Source organism: Asterias rubens, chromosome 6, assembly GCF_902459465.1.
Source record: "Asterias rubens chromosome 6, eAstRub1.3, whole genome shotgun sequence".
In the NCBI taxonomy this organism is placed as follows: domain Eukaryota; kingdom Metazoa; phylum Echinodermata; class Asteroidea; order Forcipulatida; family Asteriidae; genus Asterias; species Asterias rubens.
This window is the reverse complement of record NC_047067.1, coordinates 7,385,915-7,398,923: the sequence shown is the minus strand read 5'-3', so window position 1 is coordinate 7,398,923 and position 13,009 is coordinate 7,385,915. Positions and strand designations below refer to the sequence as shown.

At 39.8% G+C, this 13,009-nt stretch overlaps 1 protein-coding gene across 1 annotated transcript; it reads right to left on the bottom strand.

Annotated features, from left to right (window-relative positions):
* Positions 1-4,678: 4,678 nt before the first annotated feature.
* LOC117291591 (2',5'-phosphodiesterase 12-like) lies at positions 4,679-12,756 on the bottom strand. Its single transcript, XM_033773407.1, has 7 exons — positions 11,787-12,756; positions 10,939-11,078; positions 9,685-9,847; positions 8,068-8,200; positions 6,590-6,745; positions 5,363-5,483; positions 4,679-5,046 (listed from the first exon to the last, which is right to left on the bottom strand). The coding sequence occupies exons 1-7, from the start codon at positions 12,734-12,736 to the stop codon at positions 4,775-4,777; spliced, it is 1,935 nt and encodes a 644-aa protein (XP_033629298.1). The 5' UTR covers positions 12,737-12,756; the 3' UTR covers positions 4,679-4,774.
* Between the last annotated feature and the right edge of the window lie 253 nt (positions 12,757-13,009).

Below are 13,009 nucleotides of genomic sequence, written 5' to 3'. Positions count from 1 at the left end.
TGTTGCAAATTTCACTTGAAAATGTGAACTGAATTATATGTGTACTTGCAAATTTTGCTTGAAAATGCGCACAAGGCTATAGTCTTGTGTATGTTGCAAATTTTGCTTGAAAATGCGTACAAGGCTATAGTCTTGTGTATGTTGCAAATTTCACTTGAAAATGTGAACTGAATTATATGTGTACTTGCAAATTTTGCTTGAAAATGCGCACAAGGCTATAGTCTTGTGTATGTTGCAAATATTGCTTGAAAATGCGTACAAGGCTATAGTCTTGTGTACTTTTGCTTGAAAATGCGTACAAGGCTATAGTCTTGTGTATGTTGCAAATTTTTCTTGAAAATTTTGCTTGAAAATGTGAACAAGGCTGTAGTCTTGTGTATGTTGCAAATTTTGCTTGAGAATGCGAACTGACTTATATGTGTACTTGCAAATTTTGCTTGAAAATGCGTACAAGGCTATAGTCTTGTGTACTTTGCAAATTTTGCTTGAAAATGCGTACAAGGCTATAGTCTTGTGTATGTTGCAAATTTTGCTTGAAAATGCGTACAAGGCTATAGTCTTGTGTATGTTGCAAATTTTTCTTGAAAATGCGTATAAGGCTACAGTCTTGTGTATGTTGCAAATTTTGCTTGAGAATGCGAACTGACTTATATGTGTACTTTGCAAATTTTGCTTGAAAATGCGTACAAGGCTATAGTCTTGTGTACTTTGCAAATTTTGCTTGAAAATGCGTACAAGGCTGTAGTCTTGTGTACTTGACAAATTTTGCTTGAAAATGCGTATAAGGCTATAGTCTTGTGTATGTTGCAAATTTTTCTTGAAAATGCGGACTGACTTATATGTGTACTTGCAAATTTTGCTTGAAAATGCGTACAAGGCTATAGTCTTGTGTACTTTGCAAATTTTGCTTGAGAATGCGAACTGACTTATATGTGTACTTGCAAATTTTGCTTGAAAATGCGTACAAGGCTATAGTCTTGTGTACTTTGCAAATTTTGCTTGAAAATGCGTACAAGGCTATAGTCTTGTGTATGTTGCAAATTTTGCTTGAAAATGCGTACAAGGCTACAGTCTTGTGTATGTTGCAAATTTTGCTTGAGAATGCGAACTGACTTATATGTGTACTTTGCAAATTTTGCTTGAAATTGCGTACAAGGCTATAGTCTTGTGTACTTTGCAAATTTTGCTTGAAAATGCGTACAAGGCTGTAGTCTTGTGTACTTGACAAATTTTGCTTGAAAATGCGTATAAGGCTATAGTCTTGTGTATGTTGCAAATTTTTCTTGAAAATGCGAACTGACTTATATGTGTACTTGCAAATTTTGCTTGAAAATGCGTACAAGGCTATAGTCTTGTGTACTTTGCAAATTTTGCTTGAGAATGCGAACTGACTTATATGTGTACTTTGCAAATTTTGCTTGAAAATGCGTACAAGGCTATAGTCTTGTGTATGTTGCAAATTTTTCTTGAAAATGCGAACTGACTTATATGTGTACTTGCAAATTTTGCTTAAATATGCGTACAAGGCTACAGTCTTGTGTATGTTGCAAATTTTGCTTGAGAATGCGAACTGACTTATATGTGTACTTTGCAAATTTTGCTTGAAAATGCGTACAAGGCTATAGTCTTGTGTACTTTGCAAATTTTGCTTGAAAATGCATACAAGGCTATAGTCTTGTGTACTTGACAAATTTTGCTTGAAAATGCGTATAAGGCTATAGTCCTGTGTACTTTGCAAATTTTGCTTGAAAATGCATACAAGTCTTGTGAACTTTGCAAATTTTGCTTGAAAGTGCGTACAAGGCTATAGTCTTGTGCACGTTGCAAATTTTTCTCGAAAATTTTGCTTGAAAATGCGTACAAGGCTATAGTCTTGTGTACTTTGCAAATTTTGCTTGAAAATGCATACAAGTCTTGTGAACTTTGCAAATTTTGCTTGAAAGTGCGTACAAGGCTATAGTCTTGTGTATGTTGCAAATTTCGCTTGAAAATGCGTTCAAGGCTATAGTCTTGTGTACTTTTGCTTGAAAATGCGTACAACTTTGCAAATTGTGAACTTTGTGAACTTTGCTTGAAAATGCGTACAAGGCTATAGTCTTGTGTACTTTGCAAATTTTGCTTGAAAATGCGTACAAGGCTGTAGTCTTGTGTACTTGACAAATTTTGCTTGAAAATGTGTATGTTGCAAATTTTTCTTGAAAATGCGAACTGACTTATATGTGTACTTGCAAATTTTGCTTGAAAATGCGTACAAGGCTATAGTCTTGTGTACTTTGCAAATTTTGCTTGAAAATGCGTACAAGGCTATAGTCTTGTGTATGTTGCAAATTTTGCTTGAAAATGCGTATAAGGCTACAGTCTTGTGTATGTTGCAAATTTTGCTTGAGAATGCGAACTGACTTATATGTGTACTTTGCAAATTTTGCTTGAAAATGCGTACAAGGCTGTAGTCTTGTGTACTTGACAAATTTTGCTTGAAAATGCGTATAAGGCTATAGTCTTGTGTATGTTGCAAATTTTTCTTGAAAATGCGAACTGACTTATATGTGTACTTGCAAATTTTGCTTGAAAATGCGTACAAGGCTATAGTCTTGTGTACTTTGCAAATTTTGCTTGAGAATGCGAACTGACTTATATGTGTACTTTGCAAATTTTGCTTGAAAATGCGTACAAGGCTATATATAGTCTTGTGTATGTTGCAAATTTTGCTTGAAAATGCGTACAAGGCTGTAGTCTTGTGTACTTGACAAATTTTTCTTGAAAATGCGTATAAGGCTATAGTCTTGTGTATGTTGCAAATTTTTCTTGAAAATGCGAACTGACTTATATGTGTACTTGCAAATTTTGCTTGAAAATGCGTACAAGGCTATAGTCTTGTGTATGTTGCAAATTTTGCTTGAAAATGCGTACAAGGCTATAGTCTTGTGTATGTTGCAAATTTTGCTTGAAAATGCGTATAAGGCTATAGTCCTGTGTACTTTGCAAATTTTGCTTGAAAATGCATACAAGTCTTGTGAACTTTGCAAATTTTGCTTGAAAGTGCGTACAAGGCTATAGTCTTGTGCATGTTGCAAATTTTTCTCGAAAATTTTGCTTGAAAATGCATACAAGTCTTGTGAACTTTGCAAATTTTGCTTGAAAGTGCGTACAAGGCTATAGTCTTGTGTATGTTGCAAATTTCGCTTGAAAATGCGTTCAAGGCTATAGTCTTGTGTACTTTTGCTTGAAAATGCGTACAACTTTGCAAATTGTGAACTTTGTGAACTTTGCAAATTTTGCCTGAAAATGCGTACAAGGCTATAGACTTGTGAACTTTGCCAATTTTGCCTGAAAACTTAATCCCATTTTCAACAAAAATGCAAGGTTTACACCTTACAATCATTAACTAATTTTAGCTCAATCTTGTTTTCTTCGGGCCTTTGTATAGATTGCCTTTAATCTGACTGATGAAACTGAGAGATAATTGATAATTGATTTGTGCACCTGTGCGCAACTTCCTATAGCATCTGTTTATAAGAGCTAATCTGGGTACAAAATTGTACACATATGTACTGATTGAAATGAATGTTCTATTTATATATATACTACTTACTTATTGTTAAATAATTTAAGACTTTCTTATTGAGCTAAGATGTGACCCTTACACACTTTATTTACTTTGTATTAATATACTATTGTAGAATAATATACAAATTTATCGATCATCCTGAATGTTCTTAATAAATAAATGGTTGGAAGTTGGGCTTTGTGAAAGTGTACAATAAAATTGCTGCTTTTAGACGTAGCTTTGCTGTTCTCACTGTTTCCTGTAAAGTTAATAGTATAACCATGGTAACATCAAGTACACAGCACATTCTTTGTTGACAGAAAACAAAATGTCCGCTTAAAGAAAACAATGAGTAAATAAACGTAGGTACTGTGCCAATTTTCAACCAAGAACAAACCAATACACATGTACATACTGAAAAACATTTGTTGTAAGATCACTTAAAGGCAGTGGACACTATTGGTAACTACTCAAAATAATTATCATCATAAAACCTTTCTTGATTACAAGTAATGGGGACAGGTTGATAGTATAAAACAATGTGTGAAGCAGCCCCCTCTGAAGTGACGTAGTTTTGGAGAAAGAAGTAATTTTCCACGAAATTGATTTCGAGACCTCAAGTTAAAAATTTGAGGTCTCGAAATCAAGCATCAGAACGCACACAACTTTGTGTGATAAGGTGTTTTTGCTTTCATTATTATCTCGCAACTTCGACGACCAATTGAGCTCAAATTTTATGCATATGTTGAGATACACCAACTGTGAAGGCTAGTCTTTGACAATTACCAATAGTGTCCACTGCCTTTAAAACTTGATTGCCAGGAATAGATCATAGTGTTGGACATTCAACCATCATTTTTTGTCGCTCCTTCCTTGGTAAAATATCTAACAAGCAACAGAGAGCTGATGATAGTAAGCGGCTTCTTCTGAATGAGTAGTTTCTGAGAAAGGGGTAATTTCTCACTCAAATATTTAAAGACTTGAGGCCTTAAGCCTTTTATTAGGCATCCTAAAGCACACAAATTTGTGTTACAATGGTGCTTTTTCTTTCATTATTCTCTTGCAACTTCGATGACCAATTGAGCAAAATTTTCACTGATTTGAACATATGTTGAGATACACCAAGTGAGACTTCTGCTCTTTGACAATTACCAAACGTGTCCAGTGCCTTGAACATAAAAAATCAAAAACAATATCAATTCAAGTTGAATGGTCACCTTGATACGATCACCTGTCAGCCTTCCACCCAAGCTCACAAACCAACGCCAAATGATCCGAAGGAAAGACGGCGTTCGGCAGGGCAATGTGTCTCGTTACTTCTTCATGAGAGGACAGGGGGATGACTTGTTGGAGTTCAATCTTATCACCCTCCACCATGATATGGTCCAACTTGCCTTGGAAGCTGGCAACAAAGTTAGTGTAGTCGACATCCTTGCAGACGTCTTGGAAAGTGATGGGATTATCTAGAGCAGCTCCTCCACAGAACTCCTCTTTGCCATCTGTAGAGACAAATCAATTCAGCTCAATAAAAATTGTTCTGGTGAACATACTTACAGTTAGAGTAAAAATATTTTTTACTGCAGTATGCTGCTGATCAAACCAGGAACACCAAGGCTGAACCCCTTCTTTTTACGAAACATGCATTACACACGGGACCAACGGCTTTACGTCCCATCCGAAGGACGTAACGATGGTTAACCCATACTTTGCCAATCAAATAACACCAGAGCTTGAGTTCCGTGCTCCTAACCGCTAGACCATGACATGCACAAGTCTGACTTTATTTTTCTCAACGGTAAGCAAATCTTGACTTACTTGAATACCACTCTACAGAGTCCTTTTTGATGCTTCCCTTAGTTAGGTAGTGGTACACACCGCTAGAGGGAGAGCTATTCAGATCACCCATTAGAACGATGGCAGGACGAACACCATCACTCTGCAAAATAGATCATTAACAACAGTATTAATATCTAATAGATGTTAATTTCCATCGGAGAAAAAATACTTTTAGGTTTGTAACCTTATACACCGATGTGTGTTAGCACTACTGTATACTTTTAATTACTCGGGTGGGATTTGATACCCATGACCTTTGCCACTCTAGAGCAGTGTCTTACCAACTAGACTACCGAGATTGCCTGGTAGCTATAGAGGTAGTTCAAATCCTATATTTTAGATTACTAATAACAATAATAGCGCGATTCTCCCAAGGATTCTTAAAAATTGTGGGGCATGCTGGACCCATTTTTGTGTTTGATTAGCTGCAGCACGCTGAATTAAAACAAGTCTTCACAATGTTTTCTACTTTTCTTGTTTTTCTTGGTTTTAAAAGTCCTAATGTGTAATCTGGAGCATTCTATTTTGTGGGGAAAAAGAAGAGAACAAGTTGGCACTTTACGCATAAACGCAATACTCATAAGCCAGCTAGCTTGTGCACAGGGGAACCCTGATAATAATTTTCAAAACAATATCTTTCTGGGAAAAGTTGCCAAAGTGCCTAGACAAAACAAGCAGTGTGACACATGATAAGCCATTCACAAATGTGAAATTAAAATGACTGGAGAGGCAAATGGAACTTTCAGTTCTCACCTAAAGATGTCTAAAATAGTTGGTTGAGTGTGGCATGGAGCATATTCCAAATGGCATGTGCTGCCCTGACAAGTGCGCGCTGCTCTTGGTGAAAATCTCTAGTCTACACATATATCAGAGTTTCTGCACACTTCAAAAAGTCAATTTTTTTCATTGGCTATTGTACACATTACTAAAAAAAAACTGTGATCAACGTTTTTTTTAATGAAAAGCAGTCAGAAATAGCGCTCTCAAGTATTCTCTTTCAGTGTCTTTCAGAAACCTACTTCTCTCGGTCTTTAGTAACTCTTCCTTTAGTGTGCCTTTAAACAATGACACACCATTTGTGCGAAATATTAGAATGCTGGAACGATATAGCATGACGTCACAGGTGGAAGTTAAGAACAGAAAATGCCCTCAGTGTACGCGCCATTCTTGGGTAGGAATGGCAGCCAGATCCTATTCAGATCTTACCTCATTGTTGTACATTGAGCAGACCTTCTCAAGATGCTCGACCAGGATGGCAGTCTGTATGAGACGGAGGTGAGCTGCTCTAGGGTGGAAGTAAAGATGAGTATTGGCAACACACAATCTCCTAGACGGGTCGCTGATGAGTTCTAAGACAGCAACCTGAAAGAAATGAACCAGCTTTACTATACCTCATACATATTCATGACTGAAAGTCAAGTTGTCACTGGTCCATTCAACATCACGTGCCAGTTGCTATCTTTGGTGTCTACCAACTGCTTACACAAGTAAGTACACATCACAAGTAGACTGTCGCCCGGGCAATGGAATTTGACAAACTAGTTTCCTCGGCCTCGCCCTCTCCTCAGGAATTAGTTTGTCATCTTCTAATACCTCGGAGTGCTTCTATTGACTGTTCGCCCTCAAACCTTGTATATTGTTGAATGTGATTGTAGCTGAAAAAAGTTCGTTGCTGGTTTGTTTAGATGATCTTCCCAACAAGAAACTTTTCAAACTCCCACAAGGGGATATAAACACCAAGCTGGTGGCAACAGCTAATCTCTCACGTTGGTTTCTTGTCTATGATTATGGATTGCACACATCAAGAAATTGCGATTCAGTATTGAGACGACGACACTTATTCTAATACTATTCAACAATACTTTTTCGGTCATTTTCTTGCAACTGCGATGACCAATTAAGTCAAAAGTTTCACAGATTTATCATTTTATGTTTATGTTGGGATACAACAGGTGAGAACACTGGTGAGAATACTCTGACAATTACCAAACGTGTCCAGTGCCTTTAAGCGATAATTCAATGTTATTGAGGTAGGTTTATGCACTAATGGGGTGTTCTGGTCGAGGAGATAAGAGCACCGGACTCAAGCTCTTGTGTTTCTGTTTATAGCAGGGTATGAGTTTGAGTCCCGGTCGTGACACTTGTGTCCCTTAGCAAGACACTTAACTATAATTGCTTCTCTCCACCCAGGGGTAAATGGGTACCTGTGAGGGCAGAGATGTTTCTTGTGATTGATTTAGCTTACTAGGGCATATTTGTTGCACAGGCTGTATACTCCCCAGGGATCTGCGATGGCTTAAGGAAGGACTTAAATGGCCCAGTGACCAGGGGCCAATTTCATAGAGCTGCTTAAGCAAAAAAATTGCTAAAGCACGAAAATAGCTCGTTTATTTTACACATGTTACTAGCCCAAATTTCATGCCATATACATTGCTTGTGACTGGTATTTAGCTGTTGTTTACTTAGCATAACAATTGAGTGGAGTCTTGGCATGTAATCTGATTTTACTAAGCAAGTATTTTTTTGCTTAAGCAAAATTTTGTGCATAAGCAGCTCTATGAAATTGGGCCCAGGGGTGATGATGTTGGAGCGCTTTGAGAAGCCCTTCGTGTGTGAAAAGCGCAGTATAAAAACCTATTATTATTATTATTATTAATGTGATTATTTCTACCAATTAGACCAACCTGTACGATAGCAGCAAGACCCAGGAACTTCTTGAGCATTGCTTTGCTTTGAACTACGACCTCAAGGAGACTTTGTTGACGTGGCTCTTTCACAAGCTCCTCGCAGAAGGCCACATCATAGCTGCCGAGTAGTCTGAAACACAGAGAAGAGTTTGGAAAATCAACTTACTTGAACTGCTGCTACAGTTTAAGCTTGGGCGGTTCCAGAAATTTGGGGCTCGGTTCCGGTTCCGAAAAAAAGCTCGGTTCTGAGACATACCCGGTTCCAATTCAATATAAAACATAAGCCGCCCGTCCCAAGCTCACACACACACAATTGAGCTGATCTATTTTAACTGAAAATAACCAAGTTAATCAGACATCGGTCACGAGCTCACACACACACCATTGGAGCCGATCTATTTTTAACGAAAATACCAGAATACCCACCCCAAGTCAATCAGACATCGTGCCACCGAGCACCTATTCTCCCTGCATTTAAACAAGTCTTTGATTTAGCCGGCAGTACGTCCGCTGAGTAGCAGTACGTCCGTAGTGCAGTACATCCGTAGTGCAGTACGGCCGTAGTGCAGTACGTCTGTAGTGCATGCAGTGTGTCGTCTCTGTACATACAAGTGTACATGCCTGTACATGCCTGTACATGCATACAGTACTGTGTGTTTTGTGCATGGATGGGGCAAGCTTTTATGAATATGGATATATCGGCAGCCAATCACAACGTGCTGTCTATTTGGACTTTGGACTCTGTACATGTACATGTATATGCATGAGATATACATGTATAGATGCCTATGCATTGGAGGGGGCTGTGCACTGTGTATGCAGCCACACGTGATAGTTGATACTCATGTCGGCTTGAAGCCTTTGCACACTGTATCTGCGGTCACCACTTTCAACATCAAGCCTCAATTTCTAGAGCCGGTTCGTCGCAGGATCGGCTCCACAGAGCCTTTTATAGTTGGGACTCGGTCTTTTAAAATCGGAACCGACAAAAGCGGGTACCCGGTTCCACAGAAGAGTGGAACCGCCGGTCCGGTTTTCAATTTGGAACCGGGTAGAACCGGGTAACCGAAGGAACCGCCCAAGCTTACTACAGTTACTTGCTGTATTTTTTTGAGAAATGAGTAAAACAATTTCTGTAAATACCTACCGTCTCAGAAGACAAAAACGGATTTACGCATTTCTCCTGAAAACATTGTGATTTTAAAAACTGGACGACTAATGAAGCTGAAGGTAAATTGTATTACAAACATCTTCATTCACAGTGAGTAGGGATTCATGTCATGACCCAAAACTTGATCTACAAAACCCTTTAACTCCCCCCATCCCCTGTCAGAGTCTCCATTATGACGGTGACAATGTTCACTACTCTGAGACTCTTAACTGGTTGCGCACCGATTGAGTCAGAAGGTGCAAAGCAAACCCGGTGAAGTGGGGATACACTGCAGGTCCTGGGGAGCGGCAGACCATGCATGGATCATCTCTGCCCCCTACTTCCATCAGCAACTACTACTGAGGTCCTGGCTAAGGCTACCGACACTGCACTTCAGTGTGCCAACTACTGGAGGGGATAGCATTTGAGCAGCATGGACATGAGAAGAAGTTCAAGCCACTTACCTGAATTTGTCTGTCCTGTAGAAGATGGCTTCTCCTTCAGGCACATTGCCATGCTTGCAGCAAAGCATCCCATCCAAGCCAGACATCCTTAGACATGGTAGCAGGACACTCTCAAAACTCTTCTTGCCAACCTCCTGAAGACACAAGATATCTGCATTGAAACCTGCAATCAGAAAAAGGCCAACGTAAACATTATTGATTTTTGGGGTTGAACAAAGAATTGACTAGAGTGGGATTCGAACCAACGACCTCCGGATTAACATGCCGGATAAACATTATTGTATACTCAAAGGTGCCTCATAAGTGAACTTAAAGGCAGTGGACACTGTTGGTAATTACTCAAAATAATTATCATCACTAAACCTTTCTTGATTACGAGTAATGGGGAGAGGTTGATAGTATAAAACATTGTGAGAAACAGCTCCCTCTGAAGTGACGTAGTTTTCGAGAAAGAAGTAATTTTCCACGAATTTGATTTCGAGACCTCAAGTTTAGAATTTGAGGTCTCGAAATCAAGCATCAGAAAGAACACAACTTCGTGTGACAAGGGTGTTTTTTCTTCGACGACCGATTGAGCTCAAATGTTCACAGATTTGTTATTTTATGCATACGTTGAGATACGACAACTGTGAAGACTAGTCTTTGACAATTACCAATAGTGTCCACTGTCTTTAATCACTGTAAATACTGTAGCTCCCAGTTCTGGGGAAACCTGTAAACAAGAATGCTTGCATTGTCAAACCCCTACTCTAACTTGAGTGTTCTGGGTTCTTTTAAGGAAACATAGTAAAGTATCTCGCTCAAGGTCACATTTCAGATTAAACATTTTGGAATGTGTGTAAGTGAAACATGGGTAGGCAACAATACAAGAGAGTGACAGTGGCACTAGTACCAGGGTGGGGGAGGAGTGTTGGCTGATACACCTGTAAAAAAACAAGGTTATTGAGGCCTGTTTCTAAAATATGAAACTTATTGAATCCCTGAGTCTGGTTATGTACATTGTAAGTTGTGGGTGTGTGCATTACGCCAAATGAGAGTGCAATTGTATCCATTGTGTATCACTGCATTCTGTAAAAGTACAAGCTCATCAGCCAATCAAGCTTCTTGGATGAGACTGATGGGGCCCAGCAAACAGCTAAAAGAGCATGGTTTCTTCTTTAAGAAACAGCAGTTCTTTCCACTCGGGAGACATTTCTTAACTAAAGTCTAAAATGAATGAACTACAAGCTTGAAATATCTCCTGCCTGGATTTACCTGAGAGCTCCTTGAGTAGGACCTGCTCCCTGTAATCAATCTCCAGCGCATCTTTAGGGCAATATGGATACAGGAAGTCTCTGGAGTAGTCTGAATCTGCATACATGTCTGCCAGTACGTTGTAGGATACCACTCTAAAACTGAAACAAGTTACGATGGTGGTAAATATTCACAGTCTTTACTTTCTGAATAAAGCAGTCTGCCTATTCTTCAAAACTGGCAGATGGGCTGATCTAGCCGTAGCTGCAGCCGAAATCCTTGTTTCGGTCATGGCATAACCTCTCTGAAACTGTCCCAATACAGTGCAAGGCTGGTCCTTACACTACCGGGGCAATGGCCTCCATCCCCAAGGCCATTTTCCTTGGCGGTCCTGATTCGATCTCCCTCATTGAAGTGACCTTTACTATAGGAAAAATCTACCTTGCCCTAACAGAAACACTAAAACGTGGGTGTCATCCCTGGCTACAGGGCAGCTAACCATTCTATGGCTTCTGACCAGCACCCCTGGACAAAGATATTAATGATAAGGATAAAGAGACTGCCAACATACATGTAGGTTTGATTGGCTAGGCAGAGAAGGAAAATTGTTCACATGATCAAAATCATTTTTCCCGAAGTCCTAGTAAGCGAAAGCAGACATACACATTATGATAGTATCAGGTAAATTACCCTTTTACAATACAATTCGCTAGACCGCTCAGCCACGAAAGGAAACCCTATTTTAACCTGAATATCTCTTGTTGCTCAATTCACACAAGACCAGTTGCAATGACCGTAACCCTCCATCTTCTACGACCGTCGGCAGGAGGATAGAGGGTTAAAATCATCACAATACACAACCAACTCACCAGTTTTCTGTTGTTCTCTCCTTGGTGTGCTCATGCCTACTCTCAAATGGAAAGACGTCTGGTGCCATTTTCACCTCGTAAGCTGTCTGTACTTCCTTATGATTACCTGACCTTATCCCATCTCCAGGATGACAAACTAACTTGAGCAGTCCTCCAATGTCGGACGTCTCGGGTGTGTAGGTCTGCTCGCTGGATACCTCCACCCACCGTCTCTCGTACCCTTTGATTTGCGACACTAAAGAAGGGTTGACAACCACAGGTATCTGGACAGCCATTTCCTTGACACTCTCAGTTTCCATGGGAACCGACTGCGATGACGACAACCCTCCGTCTGCAGTATTTGATAAACAGATCATTTGTCCGACATTTATTTGCGGATTTCCAAGAAGTTCTTGTCTGACTTCACGATACCATGTGTACCGGCAGGCCTCGGGCGTCACAAACTCAAACTCCACTCGTGGGTAAATTGGACAGCCTACGAGTACACAGTTTGGCAGTTTTAGACTGATAATTGCAGGCATGTTCCTGCGAATGCTGTATTTAAAGTCACCCAAATGCAAAACAGCGCCCTCGACCCATGCGTCTTTGTTGAAGACCTCCGGACCGACTTTCTGATCATTAACAAACAGAGAGCAGACGATTTCTGCTTCCGGCGGTGGTTCATCATTTGCAGCAGTGGCTGCTGGGTCACACTTCATCTTCTTGGTTTTCCTCTTACTCTTGCCCAGTTTCCGGACGTTGTTTTGCAACCGGGACAGCGATTTGTCTGACGTTTCCATTTTGGAACGGAGTAAATTACTCTGTTTGTCCCCATAGCTTAAAGAGATTGTCATGAACTCCTCCCCCTCTACACACCTTACCAGGAGTTGATTCATCTTGGGTTTGCTGAAGAAGAACGAAGCGAAGCTCGTGGTCTTCTGTAGAAAGGAGCGAAGGTATTGCACAACCATCGAGTACTCAACAAGCTTCAAAGTTTACGGAACATGTGTGTTCAGAACTTAAAGATTGTTTTGCGTTTTCAACTCTCGAAAAGAGGCTAAGCAAGCGTACTGAAGTTTACTAGCAAGCCCGTGTGCAACGCTATACTTAGTCTTAAGTCAAAACGCTTCACATAACACATTAACGTTTGAGTAAAGTTCAATTGGTGGCGCTCTGTCTAGAAACTGCGCCCTCTTTAGATGTGTGACCGTCGTTAAAAAAAAAAAAAAAATACCGACGAAGAG